This window comes from Podarcis liolepis (assembly GCF_965112155.1).
Source record: "Podarcis liolepis genome assembly, chromosome: 12".
Classification (NCBI taxonomy): domain Eukaryota; kingdom Metazoa; phylum Chordata; class Lepidosauria; order Squamata; family Lacertidae; genus Podarcis; species Podarcis liolepis.
In genome coordinates this window covers 51,665,414-51,686,493 of record NC_139563.1, presented here as the reverse complement: position 1 = coordinate 51,686,493, position 21,080 = coordinate 51,665,414, and the positions used below count along the sequence as shown (strand labels likewise).

At 47.9% G+C, this 21,080-nt stretch overlaps 1 protein-coding gene and 1 long non-coding RNA gene across 3 annotated transcripts in view; both read right to left on the bottom strand.

Moving 5' to 3' along the window:
• Window positions 1-3,265: 3,265 nt before the first annotated feature.
• The window catches only part of LOC310690125, a 125,210-nt gene continuing 107,395 nt past the window's right edge, over window positions 3,266-21,080 (bottom strand). The window contains exon 2 of the long non-coding RNA XR_014517927.1: window positions 3,266-5,028. This is a non-coding gene — a long non-coding RNA (uncharacterized lncRNA). The remainder of the gene's footprint in view (window positions 5,029-21,080) is intronic.
• DCLK3 (doublecortin like kinase 3) overlaps window positions 3,266-21,080 on the bottom strand; it is a 37,461-nt gene continuing 19,646 nt past the window's right edge. For both annotated transcript variants that reach the window (XM_083468098.1, XM_083468099.1), the window contains exons 3-5: window positions 17,511-17,643; window positions 10,599-10,766; window positions 3,266-6,853 (exon numbers count right to left, since the gene is read on the bottom strand). In XM_083468098.1, the coding sequence (XP_083324224.1) occupies window positions 6,657-6,853; window positions 10,599-10,766; window positions 17,511-17,643 (498 nt within the window). In that variant the 3' untranslated portion in view covers window positions 3,266-6,656. The remainder of the gene's footprint in view (window positions 6,854-10,598; window positions 10,767-17,510; window positions 17,644-21,080) is intronic.

The window sequence follows — 21,080 nt, the reverse complement described above, 5'->3', positions numbered from 1 at the left end:
CACTAGCTAGGCAGAGTTAGCAGGGGCTGCAGGAATCAAGAGAAGCATTGGCTGGCTGGCTTCACGGTTTTCTCCCCGTGATTTTTGCTTAGCGTTCACACACACACATCACAATGTGGGGGAAACCAGCTCAGCTCTCCCTGGCTGCAGGGACCAGCGAATCACAAGAGCAGGTGCCAGCAAAAATCAGAGGCGCAGACAACTTGGAACTGCAAGCAGTGGCGTAGTCGTAATTTTTGAGGAGCAGAAGCCTGCTGTAACAGAACCCACTAATATACTCCAAAGTCCTAAATGGTTGGATATAGGATCCCACGGAAAGAGAAAACAGTGTGCGGCATAATATATATTTATCAGGATCAAGTCACATGACTTTTTTCTATGCTAATCTGATGCAATATATAGTAAAACATGAAAGCCCCGCTATCACCTCACTCACTTCCCAGAGCTAAGGGTTCATCTGTTTTAACAGATTTTACGTATGTATAGTTAATTCATTTTTTAAAAATAAAAATTATACGTTTTAGGTGGGCTTTATTTTTATCTGTAAGCCACCTTGGGTCCTGCCAAGGTAAAACGCAGGATATAAATAAATATATTACAATAATATTCAGTTGCCCTGGCCCTTCAGCAGATGGTATCATTCCAGCTTAAAGGTAAAGGGACCCCTGACCATTAGGTCCAGTCGTGGCCGACTCTGGGGTTGCAGCGCTCATCTGGCTTTATTGGCCGAGGGAGCCAGCATACAGCTTCCGGGTCATGCGGCCAGCATGACTAAGCTGCTTCTGGCGAACCAGAGCAGCACACGGAAACACCGTTTACCTTGCACTTTGATGTGCTTTTGAACTGCTAGGTTGGCAGGAGCTGGGACCGAGCAATGGGAGCTCACCCTGTTGCAGGGATTCGAACTGCCGACCTTCTGATCAGCAAGTCTTAGGCTTTGTGGTTTAACTCACAGCGCCACCCGCGTCCCTATTCCAGCTTAGCAGTGTTCAATTTGGATCAAAAAGTCTTACTATTTTTCAAAGTACGTGAATAGCAGATCTATTCACGTGTATGGCATTCCCACTGCCAGCTATACCATGCCCACTTGTTACAGCCAATAATGAAGGAAGCTACCAGAAACTCATCCCTGTTGCCTGCCTTAAATTGAGAGTCTCAAACCTGTTAAAGAGGGCAGGATCACATCCAAATCAGACACAGAATGAGCACGTAGGCAAGGAGAACGAAGAGCTGTGCAAGTGTCAGGTTTAGCTCTGGTTCCTTAAGTCTTTTGTCTGCCTAGTTCCGCCAGGAGTTAAGCAGCCCAAGAGAATGGCCGGGTCCTTTCCGGGCTGCCGGTGATACAATGCACATTAGTCAATAATTGATTATACGAAAAGTCTTTCCCTCCTCTGCGCTATGAAAAGTCTCAATAGGGTGCTTCTTAAAGGACAACAGAATGCAGCCTGAGCTCTAGACTGGCAGCAGCCCTGAACTTGAAAATGTGCCTTCGTCTTGCCCAACTATGACCTTTCAAAATTACCATGGCACAAAGCCGCCCACATCCTTGGATCATTCACAGGTCTGAGAACTTTCATAAGCAGCTGAACTCTGCCGCAGACATCTAATCCACACTTAATTAAGGCAAGGCAGCTAGGAATCCTCTCTTAATACTGGAGGCAGAATTTCCATTTCAGGTCCATCCTAGCTTTCAAAGCTTTATTCCCCCACAGAGCAGGCCTGGAAAATACACCATCACAAAAATCTCGTTCTTTATATTCTTGCTGTACGAAGATGGGGCCGTTATCAGCAGTAAATTATCTTGTTTAGTTGTTCCACTTTCATAACCTAGGGTGAATAATTCTCTCTCCTCCCAGTCCTTTCTCTTTGCGTGACCAGGAAGCGACAGCCCCAGTCCCCAGGGATCATAAAAAAGGAATAAAGACTCTGGCAATGTGTTATGGAATTAAAATTAGGCCACAACTTTATTAAACTTCCGAATGTAGCAAGACCTTGGCTTAGGCCTTGGGCGTGTATCCCTCCCAGCCCCACAGCTGGGGGAACTTGGGAACATCAGGGTAAATGGGATATGGGGGTGCACTGTGAGACACGTGAACCTCCAAATAATAACACTGAGAGGCAGGCCAGCCCCTGTTTGCCATTAAGTTCCCTGGGAACTGTAGCACCGTGTGTGATCCCGCAAAGGGCACCCACAATGTAAAGTGTGAGTGCTCATTATAGTTGTGCAAAATGCTGATACTTTCTGCAGAACTTCAGGGGCCACACTTAAAAGTTTTTTGCATGAAGGACAAAACTTACACTTCTCGATGGAAAAAAGTCACTTTTCAAACAGTCCAAACAGTCAAATAGATGAAGCCCCATTAATTTTCTGAAACAAAAGCTTAGAAGCAGGATTAGTCTAGATAAACTGACACAGATCGCCACTTGTGGGCCGAATAGATCATTGTCTCTATGTTTTCAAGATAAGCAAATATGGCTGTTTCATCATGGAAAACAGGTGTTTTTCATTCTTAACTAAGATGAGGGGTAGAGTTTAATTTTGACACCAAAAGGAACACTCAGTGTATGGAGCTATCTCTCCTCTGCTTTAAGTTATCACTTCATATTTCTTCCAGGTTGAGCTGGTACAAGCATTGAGCTGGGCTGGCAAGTTCCTGGAAAGATGGAGCAGGTAACTAAAATCTGGCAGGGGTAAATATTCACCCACACACGCTTTTCAATGCACTACAATAAACTCCCCATGTACTCTATTTTGGACATGACTACGTTAGGCACATGAAGAACGAGCCTAGCTCTCCAGGTCAGGGCTTCCCAAACTGTGGTCTGCACATCACCAGTAGTCCATAAACTCGATTCAGGTGGTCCACGGTGTGTCTCTAAAAATACAACAGAGAGGAATGAAATATTAAGTGGTCTGCCAAAACTCTAAGCATTTTTCAGGTGGTCCATGGAGAGAAATGCCTGGGAACCACTGATCTAGCTTGTTTGTGAGAAGTGTGAACTGTCCCATTCTCAAAGTTCAAACATCAAAATCTAGTGGAAAGTATTTATATTATTAACTATCATTTGTGTTTTTAATCCCATTGTTATAAGTAATCAGGAATGTAAATCCATGTTGGCTTGATTAAGGCCCATAGCATTTACTATACACAGCTTCCTTCCTCAAAGTTCCCAAAACAAGCTTTCCCCACCGGAGGCTATTCCATAAAGAGAGAGAGGGCGGGTGGGGGGGGACTATTTAACAGACAGACACCACCAAGGAAGATATTCCTGAGTTTTTGTTTAATTTTTCAGTGTTACAATCTAGAACAGTAAAAACAAGGGATGAAAAGTTAAAGAGACAAAAAGAGTGCTGGCAAATTTGCAGCGGAGACCTGGCAACAGGCTTTGATTCCTCCCACCCCGTGAAACTGAAGATGGAGAAGGAACAAAGGCGAAGCTCTGGATGAGTTTTGTCGCAATCAGCCACTTCCATGCGCCATATGAATTACCACCCATTTCCATGCTCTAGCTAAATCTACACATGTGGACCTGTTTCCTTTCTGAGTAGTAACCAGAGTTGCTGGGGAAACTGGAACTTTGTTCTGGAAACATGAAAAATTGGTTTCTCTAGAGTGAACATCAATTTGATTGATTGATTTGATTGATTGATTGATTTGATTGATTGATTGATCAGTCTTCTTATTTCTCCCTGCATATCACTAGCTTCTCACAACATTATCAGGGATACAGACAGTCAAAACCAGGGACGGCTCAAGACATTTTGGCACCTGAGGCGAAAAACAAAATGGCATCAACCTGCCCACCTGGGAGGAAAAGGCGAGCAAAGATCTACACCAGGAACAAGTGGGGAATAAATATCTACATCAGGAACAAAAGGGGGGGGGAGATCTGTATTGGGGGAAAGCGAGGGAATCAAGTCAACCATACTCAAAGTGGGAATCAAAGGCCATAATGGGGGAGAAGGGGGCCTGCTCTTAATCACACCAGGCAGGTACAGACACACACCCCAGGAGACCCCAGGAGGCGGCCCCTGGTATTTCCTCCATAGCGGTGGGAAGAGACCTATTTGCTGAGGCCACTTCTATTCATCAGATCCGGCCTCCAAAGACCATGCTGCAGCCATCGCTGTAAGCGATGCATTCATTGGAGGCTGGATCTGCTGCCCTGCAGACACTGCCATCTGAGGCAGTCGCTTCCCCTTGCCTCACAGGTGGGCTGGCCCTGGTCATAATTCAGTTAAAGGTGGAAGCTGGAGCCTGACGTGAAGGAGACAGGAGTGAGTGAGCAGGGCAGGGCAGATGGCAAAGCGTTTTTACCGAATCCAGCAACCCCCGTGGCGTTAGATGCTGATGTTGCAAACCCCCAGGGCTGGAATATAAGCAACCTCAGAATTTAAAGTTTCCTGGTTGAAGTGCCAGACTCACCGCTTAAGTTTATGTTGAAGCAGGAAATACTCATATTGTTTTTTCTCTCATGAGCTGTACAGAGCAACAACTTAAATATGATGTTCCAAAGAAAGTATGAGAAATTAAAGATTTGACTTGCATAATATTGGAAATATAAGTATCTGTTGCAGCATAGATTTGTGGACTGACTGTGTTTGATACCATATCTAAAAGAAAAGGAATCTGGTTCTTATATGTTCCAACACTTCACTATTTATAAGGGGATAAAATTTCTTAGGCTATGAAGATAATTCACATCCTATTAGCACAATATCCTATTAACTTTTCTCATATTTTCTATTAACGTGTCCAGAATATTATATTTTTATGTGTGTGTATTTGTGTATATCTATATATATATCTAAATACACCTGAAACAAGGTTCCCCCATACACAACACGTACAGGGAGAACTGTCCCATTTCTTCAACAATAGAGGATACAAATGCTTTAAATCTACAAAGAAAATTATAACACCAAGGCTGAATTCAATAGCCAGGATCCAAAGAACACGATTCCAAGGAAGCGTTTTGCTTATGATTCTCAAACAGCCAATTGTGCCCCATGGCAGGCCTGGGAAACTGTATCCAGCTGGGGGCAAGGTCCTTAATAACCAAGTCACTGACAGGTGGGCAGGGAATTTCAAAGACAGGAACCAAGAGTGCTCTCTACATGAGCTCCCAATGCTTCGTTTATAGCCTGGTTTGAATTCAGGCCAGAGATACAAAGGAACAATGTCCCTGCAAAGGAAGAATTGAGAGCACACTCCCCTTATTTATCTTCCTTTTCACCATAGCTTCTGCTTTAGCCGAGTTTCCTGCATTGCAGGGGAGTGGACTCCCTAAAAACTCCAAATCTTACAATTGTATTATTCTAGTTGCTACTTGAACTTGCCCTTGCCTGACATCATATACAACATCAGACGAGGGGAAGGTGGTTGTGGTTTTGCTCCAAAAACCCTGGTAGGTTAAGCTCTGAAGCCTGGCAGATCTAACTAGACCAGAAAGTCGGAAGTTCCCTATCACTGCCCCTTGGCAAGCTGCCTTTGTAAATTGAGGACACTTTCCAAAAGGAAATACAGTGGTACCTCGGAAGTTGAACAAAGTCCATTCGACTTCCAAAATGTTCAGAAATCAAGGCAGGGCTTATGATTGGCTGCAGAAAGCTCCTGCAGCCAATCAGAAGCTTCAGAAGCCACTTTGGCCATTTGGGTTCCAAAGAATGTTTGCAAACCAGAACAGTCACTTCCGGGTTTGCAGTGTTCGGGAGCCAAAACGTTCAATTTGCAAGGCATTCGTCAGCCAGGGCACAACTGTATGAACATTTACTCTTTTAAGTAAAAAAAAATGCCATTGGGCGCACACATTCACAAGTCCTCATGCACACTTAAAAGTAGTTCTTAGGATCCTGACCAGTATGTAAACTTATTAAAACATATGGACGGATTACAAACAGAATCAATCTTATCCATTTAAGTTAACAGTTCAACAAGGACTTTGCAGGTAGCATTTTCCAAGTGAGTTCTATTTAAAATATGCCTCCACCACCACGACGTGGTGTCTTCACTCCAAAGAAAAGGTGCAGGTGTAAAAGTTGGAAGCATTCAGAGAACTAGATGAACATTAAGGCAGTCTTTTGGTGCACGCAGACGTACCAAAAAGAAAACAAGAACAAAAATCGCATATTTCATGGGCCAGAAACCGAAGAAGTTGCCTCATCCAAAGTCAGACCCACAGTGGATCTAGTTCAGTACTGAACACAATGACTGGCAACATCTCTCTGGGGCTTGAAGTCCTACCAGGAGATGCTCTGGGTTGAATCTGGTACCTTCTGCGTCCAAAGTTCTGCCATGAAGCTATGACCAGCCCAGCTTCCTTCTGCATCTGGAGAGCCCGTGACAAACGTGCTAACCAGAAAACTGAAGGCCAATTCAGTCCTCCGCCAAAATATTTCAAGGCTGGGTTCCCAAGGTTGCTCAAACAGGCTGTTCACCACCACCCCTGCCCCAAGTATTTTTTTTAAAAAAAAACAACTGTAGAAAGAAGGAAATGGGGCACATAACATCACAGGAAACTAGCCAATCAGTTTGGGGGCACAGCAGGCTTTGTCTTCATACAGGAATAATGGATTTCCCCTGAGCTCAGTCCTTAAGAGTATATGATAAGTGTGCTTTTACAGTGGGCTCATTAAGTACACCTGGGTGCACCTTTTACGAGTCTTTGTTGCTAGCTTCAGCCTTGCGCTGGCTCAGAAAGTGGCGCTCAAGATTGATGGTCACCTCCCTCTGGAGGTTCCTGCTGCTGTTTTTCCCCGCTGTGTGGATCCACAGGTGCTGAAGAACTTGCTGGGCGGTGTAGCGCTTCTGGGGGTCAATCACAAGGAGTCTGCTGATCAGGTCCTTTGCAGCTGTCGGGGGCAAGAACAAAGCAGTGAGCGTGAGGTTGTTTGGAACAAACTGGAGAAATGGGGTGACAGTTAACAGTCAGTATATAATAATAATAATAATAATAATAATAATAATAATAATAATAATAATAAAGTTCCTTCCAGTAGCACCTTAAAGACCAACTAAGTTAGTTCTTGGTATGAGCTTTCGTGTGCATGCACACTTCTTCAGATACACTGAAACAGAACTTCTGTTTCAGTGTATCTGAAGAAGTGTGCATGCACACGAAAGCTCATACCAAGAACTAACTTAGTTGGTCTTTAAGGTGCTACTGGAAGGAACTTTTTTATTTTGACTATGGCAGACCAACACGGCTACCTATCTGTAATAATAATAAGAGTTAAAGATAGGAAGCCGTGTTGGTCTGCCATAGTCAAAATAAAAAAGTTCCTTCCAGTAGCACCTTAAAGACCAACTAAATTAGTTCTTGGTATGAGCTTTCGTGGTATCTGAAGAAGTGTGCATGCACACGAAAGCTCATACCAAGAACTAACTTAGTTGGTCTTTAAGGTGCTACTGGAAGGAACTTTTTTATTTTGAATAATAATAATAATAATAATAATAATAATAATAATAATAATAAATAATTTATTATTTGTACCCCGCCCATCTGGCTGGGTCTCCCCAGCCACTCTGGGTGGCTTACAACAAAGATTAAAAATACATTAAAATGTCACACATTAAATGTATTTAAATTAAAAATTTAGATGTCTTCTAAATGTCAGGTACCGGTAGTTGTTTATCTCTTTGACATCTGATGGGAGGGCGTTCCACAGGGCGGGCGCCACTACCAAGAAGGCCCTCTGCCTGGTTCCCTGTAGCTTTGCTTCTCGCAGTGAGGGAACAGCCAGAAGGCCCTGAGCGCTGGACCTCAGTGTCCGGGCAGACCAATGGGGGTGGAGACTAGCAGGTCTAATTCAGGCATCCCCAAACTCGGCCCTCCAGATGTTTTGGGATGACATGACAACTCCCATTACCCCTAGCTAACAGGACCAGTGGTCAGGGATGATGGCAGTTGTAGTCGCAAAACAGCTGGAGGGCCGAGTCTGGGGATGCCTGATCTAATTCATCATTCAACAGATACAGTGGCTGCAAACTCTACCACACCGAGTGAGACTTGTAGGCAGATCATGGGAGAGGTTTTTGCTGCCCGTGGCAATGTTAATAATAATAATAATAATAATAATAATAATTTATTATTTATACCCCGCCCATCTGGCTGGGCCTCCCCAGCCACTCTGGGCGGCTTCCATAAAAACCAAAAATACAATAAAATATCACACGTTAAAAACTTCCCTGAACAGGGCTGCCTTAAGATGTCTCCTGAATGTCAGGTAGTTGTTTATCGCCTTGACATCTGCTGGAAGGGTGTTCCACAGGGCGGGCGCCACTACCGAGAAGGCCCTCTGCCTGGTTCCCTGTAGCCTCACTTCTCGCAATGAGGGAACCGCCAGAAGGCCCTCGGCGCTGGACCTCAGCGTCCGGGCAGAATGATGGGGGTGGAAACGCTCCTTCAGGTATACTGGACCGAGGCCGTTTAGGGCTTTAAAGGTCAGCACCAACACTTTGAATTGTGCTCGGAAACGTACTGGGAGCCAATGCAGGTCTTTCAAGACCGGTGTTATATGGTCTCGGCGGCCGCTCCCAGTCACCAGTCTAGCTGCCGCATTCTGGATTAGTTGTAGTTTCCGAGTCACCTTCAAAGGTAGCCCCACGTAGAGTGCATTGCAGTAGTCCAAGCGGGAGATAACCAGAGCATGCACCACTCTGGCGAGACAGTCCGCAGGCAGATAGGGTCTCAGCCTACGTACCAGATGGAGCTGGTAAACAGCTGCCCTGGACACAGATTTGACCTGTGCCTCCATGGACAGCTGTGAGTCCAAAATGACTCCCAGGCTGCGCACCTGGTCCTTCAGGGGCACAGTTACCCCATTCAGGACCAGGGAATCCTCCACACCTGCCCGCCTTCTGTCCCCCAAGAACAGTACTTCTGTCTTGTCAGGATTCAACCTCAATCTGTTAGCCGCCATCCATCCTCCAACCGCCTCCAGACACTCACACAGGACCTTCACCGCCTTCACTGGTTCTGATTTAAAAGAGAGGTAGAGCTGGGTATCATCCGCATACTGATGAACACCCAGCCCAAACCTCCTGATGATCTCTCCCAGCGGCCGCATGTAGATGTTGAAAAGCATGGGGGAGAGGACAGAACCCTGAGGCACCCCACAAGTGAGAGCCCAGGGGTCTGAACACTCATCCCCCACCACCACTTTCTGAACACGGCCCAGGAGGAAGGAGCGGAACCACTGTATAACAGTGCCCCCAGCTCCCAGCCCCTCAAGACGGTCCAGAAGGATGCTATGGTCGATGGTATCGAACGCCGCTGAGAGATCCAGCAGAACTAGGAAACAGCTCTCACCTTTGTCCCTAGCCCGCCGGAGATCATCAACCAGTGCGACCAAGGCAGTTTCAGTCCCATGATGAGGCCTGAATCCCGACTGGAAGGGATCCAAATGGTCCGCTTCTTCCAGGCGTGCCTGGAGTTGTTCGGCAACCGCTCGCTCAATCACCTTGCCCAGGAATGGAAGATTTGAGACTGGGCGATAGTTGGCCATCGTGGCCGCATCTAAAGATGGTTTTTTAAGAAGCGGTTTAATAACCGCCTCTTTCAGCGGGTCTGGGAAGGCTCCCTCACGGAGGGAAGCATTCACCACCCCACGAAGCCCATCGCCCAGCCCTTCCCGGCTTGCTTTTATTAGCCAGGGTGGGCAAGGATCCAGGAGACAGGTGGTTGGTTTCACTCGTCCAATCAGCCTGTCCACATCCTCGGAGGTAACAGATTGGAATTGATCCCACTCAACTTGACCAGACAGAACTCTTGCACTCTCCCGCCCCGGCCCTGCTCCCAAGGTGGAGTCTACTTCTTCCCGAATCTGAGCGATTTTATCTGCAAAAAACTTTGCAAAATCATTGCAGGAGAACATGTGGCCCATACTGGGCCCCGATGTTGCAGGTGGTTCCGCTAAATTGTGAACCACCTGAAAAAGTCTCCTGCTGCTGTTTTCTGCAGATGCAATAGAGGCGGTGAAGAAATTCTTCTTCGCCGTCGCTATCGCCACTTGGTAGGCTCGACGTTGAGCTCTAACCTGTGTCCGGTCAGATTCGGAATGAGTTATCCGCCACCGGCGCTCTAGCCGTCTCAACGATTGTTTCATTGCCCTCAGATCCGTGGAAAACCACGGGGCTGTCCGGGCTCCATGCAATCGGAGAGGGCGCTTCGGAGCCAAACAGTCAATAGCCCTGGTTAACTCCACATTCCAGCGGGCCACCAGGGAATCAGCTGAAAGGCCATCAACATGGGATAAAGCATCCCCTACCACTCTCTGGAAACCATTTGGATCCATTAAGTGGCGGGGGCGGACCATCCGAATTGGTCCCACCTCCCTGCAGAGGGGATGGGTCGCAGAGAAGTCCAGTTGCACCAGTTGTTAAGAGTAGTTCTCAAGGCAATTTTAAATACAGCATTTTCTTATCAGATCTAACACAACTCATATTGAGAAAGTTTAATGGTATGTGCCAAAAAGACCAATGTAACTAAATTCTGCACTTCTCGAGAAAGACGGATGCCAACAACATAAATCACAGAATTGTCCAACACACACAGTCCTGGCTATCAACTCCCCAGTCTGCTTTTAGGAAACTTACCAGCCGAAATGTTGTCCCAGTATGGTGAGAGAAATTCATAATGCCCAAGTTGTATGATTCGAAACAGCTCCTCTTGATCTCTTTCGTGACTCCGGAAGGGGGGGAATCCACAAAGCAAAATATAGAGTATAATGCCAGTAGCCCACATGTCCACCTCTAGTCCATAGCCTATGGGAGCAGAAAGATAAATCCAGAATCTTTAACATATGCAACCAGTTTATAAGGAACAGCCGCTTTCATTAAAAATGTAAATGAAATATTGGAGTAAAATGAAAAATCTCCTTTCAAATGGCAGAGAGATTATACTCTTGCAGTGCACATACATGCCTAGTTAGATGTAAGCTACATTGGTCTTCGATGGGACTTACTCAAATGGAAAGGTGCATAGTTGTCAAGGACTGGGCAGAGGAGGAGTGGTGGAGCAGGGCAGGGAGGAGGAAGAGGAAGACAGATAGATTTTCAACAGGGGTTTGAGGGAGGTTGCAGCTCAGAGGCAGATGAGGGGGAAAGTTGGGAAATCATGGGAGAGCCAGAGCAACACCCAGCTGACACGTTGTCATTAGAAAGCATTCCAGACCCTCCATCTCCCAGAACCCGGGGAGCCTTAAAAGTAGGAGAGCAAAGAGCTCAAAGACAGAGGGCACGTAGCAGCACCAGTAGAGGAGGTGATGAATAATAATAATAATAATAAGGAATGAGGAAATGGAAGAGAAGGGGAGTGGAGATCCACTCGGGACAACACCATTATCCAAGAGGCTGGGTTCTACAGCCTCTCCCTGCAAAGGCTGAAATAAAAAAGGGCAGTAAGAAACTTTTCCTTGTCTTTATACTTTCCTGGGCAACCAGCTGGGAGCTGATGACAGCATCCTGACAACAGTAATGCAGTCTGTGTGCTTCTTAATCTTTTTAAACTTGGGAATCCCCATTAAACTTTCTCTAGCTTTTCTCTCATCTCCCATTCCCGGGACAGCACCAATAAGAAGAAGAAGAAGAGGAGTTTGGATTTGATATCCCACTTTATCACTACCCGAAGGAGTCTCAAAGCGGCTAGCAATCCCCCACAACAAACACTCTGTGAGAGACTTCAGAAGCTGAGAGACTTCAGAGACGTGTGACTAGCTCAAGGTCACCCAGCAGCTGCACGTGGAGGAGCAGGGATGCGAACCCGGTTCACCAGATTACGAGTCCACCGCTCTTAACCACTACACTACCACACCACACAATAACCTGTTCTATAAGTAAACATACACAAAAGTTGTGTGCAAAGAATCTGCTGATGCTATATTGAAAGATTTACTAATACCAAACCACCTTTAGCAAAGAAATAGGATGTGCAGGGAATCATCGTAAGAATAAGCAGCAGTTTTTAAAGCTCTCTTTTTTCCAAATCACATTAGGGTGAGGGAGCAGTGAGGGTGCTGTCACTTCCGGCGGACGGGGGGGGGGGTATTCAGTGACTGCATTCTTCCAAGATGCAATCCACCCTGGACTTTGCTAGAAAGCAAGGAAGATACAACTTTCTTAGTGTTAAGTTGTGGGTTGACATAGCAGCCGGCACAGCGATTTCTTCAAGTAGCTCTTTATTGTGGTAAGCTGGAATAGAACTGACTGAGAACAGCTCAGCCGGCCTGTATTTATAGGCAGCCGGCTGTCAACATTGTAACCACCACAGCCCAGAGTTCCCGCCTAAAATAACTGCCGCGGACCTGAGTGAAAACTATCTACAGACCTGAGTGAAAACTATATACAGTATCCCCCTGTTGGCCCAGGGTGAAACTACACTACATAACACCCCTCCCCACCGAGATAAGGCGTTAGTTACAATCGTAATGGTTTCCTTATATACAGCACTACGCGTAATGGTTCAAATAAGCACAAAAGCATATCGGTTACATTTCCCATACTTAGACCAACAGTGATACCTGTCCAACAACATAGTCCTTTAAATACGTTGGGCGCTTGGAAACTCTGCCAGACCGCCGGGGACTGGTAGCCAAGTCCGGAGGGCCACACAGTTCTCGCTGAGGCTGTGGTGCGACCCTAGGTGGCGTTGGAACCAACTCCCCTGGATCCGCTGCTGTGGGTGGAGCCTCCGCAAGTGGAGTGGTCTGAGTCTGTTCTGAAACGGCTTGGTTCGGCTCCACGCTGGCAGTTTGCGAGGGAGGTGTAGGTGAGGCCTCGCCATCTGTACGTGTCTCTTCTGGAGCCGCAAGCGCAGTTGGGGGCACCTCGGTAGTGTCCAAGTCCCCAACCCTGCGCCTAAGCTGGTCTATGTGCCGTCGCCACAAGCGTCCGTCTTCGAGTGCCACCTGGTACGAGCGAGGTCCAGTGACTCCCACTACTGTGGCTGGCACCCAAGGGATGTCCCCCACATAGTTCCGGGCAAAGACCTGGTTTCCTGGGACAAATGACCGTGGTGCGTTGGCACAGCCTGGGGGTTCAGCCACGGCAAAGTCTGGGTGTAGCCGGTCGAGCGGTGACCTGAGGCGGCGGCCCATAAGCAGTTCAGCAGGACTCCTCCCTGTGGCCGCATGAGGGGTGATGTGTTGCACGAACAAGTATTCGGCGACCCGCTCATGCCAGTCTCCCCGGTCCAGGCGCGCCAGTGCCTCTTTTGTCGAGCGCACCATTCTTTCCGCTTGCCCGTTGCTGGATGGATGAAAGGGTGCCGTTAGGGCATGGCGGATGCCCAGTCCCAAAAGATACCGCTCAAACGTGCCTGACGTGAACTGCGGTCTGTTGTCAGAGACAAGGACATCAGGACACCCATGCGTTGCAAACAGGCCTCGCAGCACCCGGATGACAGCTTCGGTAGTGGTGGAGGGCATCAGGGCGACCTCCAGCCATTTGGAATAGGCGTCCACCACTACCATAAAGGTCCGGCCGTGAAAGGGACCAGCCAGATCGATGTGCACCCTCGACCAGGGTGTCTTTGGCGTCTCCCAGGTGTGTCCCTTAGCTGCCGGTGGTGCAGGCCTCGACTCCTGGCACGCTTGACAGGCGGACACCCAGGCAGTGATGGCATCGTCCATATTAGGCCACCAGACGTAACACCGAGCCAACGCCTTCATTTTGACAATTCCCGGGTGGCCAACGTGCAGAGCCTCCAGGATGCGCTGACGGAGTCCCTGGGGAATCACGACGCGGTCTCCCCACAGCAGGCAGCCGCGATGAGCTGAGAGTTCATGTTGTCTGGTTGCGAAGGGCTGGAACTCCGATGCAAAAGGCCCTTGTGGCCACCCCCTCCACACCCAGTTGAGCACCCGGCTGATGGTGCGATCCTGGGCAGATGCGGAGGCCACAGTGGCAGCCGATACAGGCGCTGCCGGAAGATCCTCAATCAGAAGGAGCGATGAAGCTGGAGCCGGGTCTTCCACAAATGCTGGAAGAGGGCAACGGCTGAGGGCGTCGGCATGGCCCATCGATTTTCCCGGGCGATGGATGAGCCGGTAGTGGTAGGCAGCCAGGAAAACAGTCCATCGCAGCATGCGTGGTGAGAGGACCGGTGGAGTTGGACGATCACCGGCGAGGAGGCCCAGGAGTGGCTTGTGGTCAGTGATGAGGTCAAAAGTCCTGCCATAGAGGTCTTCATGGAACCTCTTCACTCCAGCCACAAGTGCCAATGCCTCCTTGTCGAGCTGGCTGTAATTCCGTTCCGTCGGAGATAGTGTCCTGGAAAAGTAGGCGAGCGGTGCTTCTCTTCCATCTGGAAAACGGTGACTAAGGACAGCACCGATGCCAAAAGGTGAGGCGTCGCAGGCAAGGACCAGCGGCCTGGATTCACTGTACTGTACCAGCACACTATCTGAAGAAAGGAGAGCCTTGACCGCGTTGAAGGCCGCCGTCTCCCGATGACCCCAGGCCCAAGGCGTCTTAGTGCTAAGGAGTCGGTGAAGAGGCTCAGCCACTGTGGCTTTGTGGGGCAGGAACATGTTATAAAAGTTCAGCAGCCCCAGGAATGCCTGCAACTCCGTTTTGTTCTTTGGGGTGGGGGCCTGCTGGATAGCGCGGATCTTGGATGTGGTTGGATGAAGACCGGAGGCATCGATAAGATAGCCCAGGAACTCTACCTGTGGAACGGCGATCTGGCACTTCTCCCTCTTTACCTTGAGCCCGGCCTCCTGGAACCTGGTCAGCACGGCACGGAGGCGCTCGAACAGCTGCTGGTGTGAGTCTGCAGACACCAAGACGTCATCAAAATATGGTACCACGCCCGGAAGCCCTTGCAGGAGACGCTCCATAAGGCTTTGGAAGATGCCAGGAGCCACACTCACCCCGAACTGCAACCGGCGGCAACGGAATGCCCCCCGGTGGGTGACGATCGTCTGGGCTTCAGCAGTGGCATCATCGACTGGCAGTTGTTGATAGGCTTGGGCAAGGTCCAGCTTAGCGAAGACCTTACCCTCACCCAGGGAATGCAGCAGGTGTTGGACAACAGGAACCGGATAAGCATGCTGCTGAAGTGCCTTGTTGATCGTGCACTTGTAGTCAGCGCAGATTCTCACCGACCCATCCGGCTTGACAGGCGTGACGATGGGGGTTTCCCACTTTGCGTGGTCAACCGGCTCCAAAACTCCTTGGGCGATCAGTTTGTCCAGTTGTTCGTCCACCTTAGCCTTGAGAGCAAATGGAACCCGGCGTGGCTTTAGCTTGATGGGGGCGACTTGTGGATCAAGGCTAAAGGAGATGGGCGTACCTGTATATTGGCCCAAGGTGCCGTCAAAAACCTCGGCAAAGTCTTTGACCAGACCCTCAGTCTCTGCGTTAGAGATGCAGTTGATGCCGGTGACTTCCAGGCCGAGGGCATCAAACCAGTCTAGCCCTAGGAGGCTTGGCCGCTGACCTTCGACCACCACCAACCGGAGCAGGCCCGAAAAATCCTTGAAGGCGATCCGGAACCGGCCAACGCCTACCACGGGAATGTCGTTTCCCTGGTAGTCTCTCAGGTGTACGCGGTGAGAGTCGAGTTGCCTTTTGGACACTCTGGGTACCAGTCTTTTGATGGTGCTCCATGACACGATGGACAGGGCAGACCCGGTGTCGATCTCCATGTCACATGGAGCTCCTTCAATGAGCACCGTGACGTTCAGCTTGCGTCGCATAGTCGAGTCGGTTTGGCCAATCGTGGTTCCAGACGGGCAGCGGCAGTTGGTGAGAGCGAAACAACTTTCCTTGGCAGACTGGAGTGAAGACTTGGACTTGCGAGTCGATGAAGGGGGGGTGTCATACGGAGCCGATCGGCAGACCTTAGCGATGTGGCCCCTTCTGGAACACTTCCTACAGATGGCGTCTCTGAATCGACACTTGGCACGGGAATGGTTGCCTCCGCAGCCAGCACATTCCGGTTGGCCCTTGGACTTCTGTTGGAACTTCCTGCGCTCCCGCTTTGTCTGGTGCACGTCATCGTCTTCACTGGAGGATGCCTCCTCACTGCTGGCCTCTTCATGATGCACCGGAACTGGCTCCCTAGCAAGACGCGGGCTGCTGGACTTGCGGATCTCCTGGGCGGAGCGTTCAGCAGCTTCTGAGGCCACAGCCTCCTCAATGGCTTTCTGTAGCGTGAGGTCTGGCTTGGCTAGGAGGCGCCGTTGCAGATGGATGTCCCGGACCCCGCAGACGATTCGATCCATCAGGGCATCGTCTAAGTCTCGGAACTCACAGTGCATTGCAGCCTGTCGCAGGGCGGTGGTGTCGAAGGTCAGCGGCCAAGCCTCCTAGGGCTAGACTGGTTTGATGTGGTGTAGTTGTTGATTGACTCCCCCTCTGCCTGGTTCCGGTGGTAGAACGCATGGCGGGCAGCAATCTTGGACGGCTTTGGTGCGTAGTGGTTGCGGAGCTTCTCTTGGATCGTGTCCCATGGTGTTGCCTGGACTGCTTCAGGCGCAACCAACGCTCGGGCCGTCTCAAACACCTCAGGCCCACAGAGGCTGAGGAATAGGCCCCGCTTCCGATCCTTTGATACTGCTGTCAGCTCGTTGGCTTGGAGGTAGCAGTCGAACCGAGCGAGGTAGGAGTCCCATGATTCAGAGGCTGGCGCAAAGGGCGGTAGAGGCACAAGTGAAGCCATGATTCCGATGCCGGCGTGAAAGGCGATGGATGGAACACAGTGCTCTAGCCAGAACAGTCAGCTCTGAATTGGTTCTGCCCAGTGATTTTGCTCAGTGATTTCGCTCTGTGATTCAGCTCAGTGATTCAGCTCAGTTCAGAGGCTGGCCGCATCTGGCTGTGCTCTGATGTCCATCCATCCCATCCTCGTCGCCAGTGTTAAGTTGTGGGTTGACATAGCAGCCGGCACAGCGATTTCTTCAAGTAGCTCTTTATTGTGGTAAGCTGGAATAGAACTGACTGAGAACAGCTCAGCCGGCCTGTATTTATAGGCAGCCGGCTGTCAACATTGTAACCACCACAGCCCAGAGTTCCCGCCTAAAATAACTGCCGCGGACCTGAGTGAAAACTATCTACAGACCTGAGTGAAAACTATATACAGTATCCCCCTGTTGGCCCAGGGTGAAACTACACTACATAACACTTAGAACATCACAACCTAAGCTTTCATGCTACAAAGCCAAGAGGGAAGATTGCCCTACAGCTTACAGAGCAGTGGTTTTCAAGCAGATTTTCAAAAGAAACCCAGTATGGCCTGTCCATCAATTCTAACACTATTAAGGAACTGAATATGGAGAAGTGGGATACATAAGAAGGTAAAAATAAGCTAGTGGTGATCCCAATATCCTAGAGTATGTTTATCTGCCCTGTACAAGCTCTCATCCAGAAGACAGCAAACTGCTGGAAAAAATAATGAGAAGCCCAATTATATTTCTTGTTCAATACTGCATCTAACAAATATTTGGATAATAGGACAATGCACTAGGTTACTTGGAGCATATTAAAAGAGTTAAACTTTATATTCACCAGTCTCAGCCAGTATTTCAGGAGCAACGTAAGTTGGAGTTCCACACACGGTGAATATGGGCTTGGTCACCTGTTTTGCAAGGCCAAAATCTGCTAGTTTCAATGTGGTAGTTTTGTCTGGATTACGCTGGACCTGTGCAGGAACAAAAAAAAATTCAGAACAAGCTGCACCTTAAGAATATAAGAAAACAAATAACTTTCGCCTTAACACAAACTTAACACGGGCTTTCCAAATGAAGAGCAGCATTTATTTTTACAGCACATGCAGGTGGGAAAAAGCACATCATATATAGCTGGCTGTCACTTGTGAGCTTTCCCTTGCCACACACTGCGATGTCATGAAGTGGTTATAAATATCTTTGCTGGTTCACAAAAAGTCCACAGATATGATTCCCCCCTGCCCATTATTTATTATTATTATTATTATTATTATTATTATTATTATTATTAACACTGACCCTGTAGTTTAAGTCAGCGACTATACTTCATCAGGCCTTTCCAATTGGGGGTTTTAATACCTTGGCCAGTGTTCTGGAGCAATGATCATAGCTTAGTCCTAAGTGGTAAAGCTTTGTATATGAAAAGGTCCCAGATTCAGTCTCTGGACTCCAGATAAAAAGCATATTGGGGAAAACATCTCCCTAGGATTCTGTGGAGATTAATTTCAGTCAGAGTAGGCTATAATGAGCTGCTAGATGAAGCATTTGTACAAGGTAGGTCCTTGTAACTGTTATAAGAATTTTAACATCTTATATATAAAATAAATGTACTAAGCAAACACAAATATGTAAACCACCTGTCTGAAACCCACAGAAAAGTCCTGAAACCATTTTCTCTCTCCCAAAATGACCTCAAATATTTCTCTGCAAGGTCGAAGGAAATGGGAAATCTCCCCATTGTCTCTTTCACAAATCCTGCCTTAAGGGCACATTTAAGATATGAATAGGGTGTGGGCCTGTGACTTTAATTCAGAACTGGGTAACAAAAGAGTGGCCAAAACCCAGATAATGCAATCAGGTAACTTGCCAGACAGTAGACAAACATTGCACTCAGATTTCTGTTGTAGACCGCCTTTTCTGTAATGTAGGTATGATGTATCGGGGGGGGGGTGTATTGGGCTACACCCCTTCTGTGATGTATGTATGATGTTTCTGGGGGTGGTGTTGGACTCCAGGCCGGGCAATTAAAAATGTCTATATAAGGGCTTGCGCGCATGTCTTGGGGTTCCTCCTCCTCTCTCCTGCGCATGGGGAAGCACCCTGTTGCAACTGTTAATAAAGATCAGGCTTACCGTATTTTTCGCTCTATAACACGCACCCGACCATAACACGCACGTAGTTTTTAGAGGAGGAAAATCCGTAGGCATGCCACCCGTAGGCATTCCCTCCATAACACACACAGACATTTCCCCTTACTTTCTAGGAGGAAAAAAGTGAGTGTTATGGTGCAAAAAATACGGTACTTGCTGCCTTGCTTCTCAATATTCTCTGGTTGGTCTTGTGTTATTTTCTCCTACCAATAGGGAACCTACATAAGGACTCTATATGGGCTCTTGGATACCCCATAAGGGAAAAGGAGCAGGTTTTTTTTACTTATAACTATATCTCAAATGACAGAATTATATTCCAAATTAGAGTATGAATTTATGTGCGAGTCCTTACAGTTACCTGGTTAGCAGGTCACTAGTGATTTCAGGGAAAGAACAAGTGCCCACGGCTGCACGCTTCAAATCTTTGCATTTCTCTATGCTGTATCTCTTTACAACACAAGATGGCAATACTACATTATTATTTCAAAACATTTGCAGGAACTAGGCTCCCTCTATATTCCCAGGCCTGCATAAAACCAATGGAACAACACAAAGCCTTGTCAATACAGTGGTACCTCGGGTTACAAACGCTTCAGGTTACATACGCTTCAGGTTACAGACTCCACTAACCCAGAAATAGTACCTCGGGTTAAGAACTTTGCTTCAGGGTGAGAACAGAAATCGTGCTCTGGTGGCGCGGCGGCAGCAGGAGGCCCCATTAGCTAAAGTGGTGCTTCAGCTTAAGAACAGTTTCAGGTTAAGAACAGACCTCCAGAACGAATTAAGTTCTTAACCTGAGGTACCACTGTATTCTTTTCTCTATAACCGCTTAAGCTTCTATTAGAACCTAGGTGTAATCTCCATTTCCAAGCTTGCTATTGTCAAAGAAACTGAAGTGTGCTTGTGTAATGCAAATTAATCTCAAGTGTGGAAAGTGGTGGATTCTCCTTCCTTGGAGGATTTTAAGCAGAGGTGGCCATCCGTCCTGGATGCTTTAGTTGAGATTCCTGCAATGCAGGGGGTGGGTCTAGATGACCCTCAGGGTTCCCTTCCAACTCTACATTTCTATGATTCTATAACTGGAAATGTGTTTCATCCTTTGCATTCTCTTTTGCACAATTTTGCGTGGGCGAGGGGCTGAAATGCTGTGCAAAAGCATTATCAGAACACTTATTAAGCAGGTGGTGTCGGGTGATTCAAATTCAAAGGAAGAATCAGGCAAACTAGACGGAAGGAGGGACTTTAACTAGCAAATATATTCATATAACGGAGAGAAGAACTACAGGCAAATGCCTCATCAGAAGCAACTGGTTCCACTTGTCAGCCTCTGCCCATCTACCCACATATCCATGCCCACTCCCATCACGGATGGACCTCAAATACCTTGGCCTTCCCAGTTCCATACCAAGGGTGCTTTTACTGGGATGAGGCAGGCTGCTGGTGGTGGTCCTTGCCTCCTGTCTTCCTGGTCCCCAACTGCACATCCATCTTCGCTGCTAATCACTAGAAAGGCCCCACCACCTCAATTTACCTATGTGGCTGTTTTCAGCAGAGGGGAGGGGGAAGCCAGCCTAGACGAGAGCTGGAGACTACCAGAATCTGCCTCCTGTCACAACAAACAGTTAAATCAACACTTCTTACTCAGATGAATCAAGCATGTGTTTTGGATGGGGGAACGTTCAGGTTTCTGGTTCGCTAGGAAGGCTTTCTGTCCGAGGGAGGCTATAAATCTGCTATTTATTGTTTTAGCTTCCTTGAATTTTCAAGCCCTGGGTACAGAAAATCAATCTCAGAGAAAGGGGGTGGAAGAAGAAGTACGGCTGCGAGTTTGAGAGGAGATATGTGGGAGGAAAAGAGATGTAATCACTGAACTTCAGTATCACAGACTAAAAAGAAAGAGACAAATGAGGTGCCAGTACATAAGGTATCTGTTCTAGTCGGTATATTTTTCCCTGCAAGTACGAGTTATTCTCTTATGAAACCTGTGGATTTTTCGTTAAAGAACAAAAGCAAAGCCAGGGAGCCACACAAAAGCTGTTTAATGTGCCTATTTACCTTTAAGTTAAACCTTTAAACACCACCAAGGGCCTTCTAGTGGTTCCCTCACTGCAAGAAGTGTCACTACAGGGAGGGCCTTCTGGGTAGTGGCACCCACCTTGTGGAATGCCCACCCAACAGATGTCAAGGAGATGAATAACTGCATAACTTTTAGAAGACATCTGATGGCAGCCCTGTATAGGGAAGCTTTTTAATGTATGTTT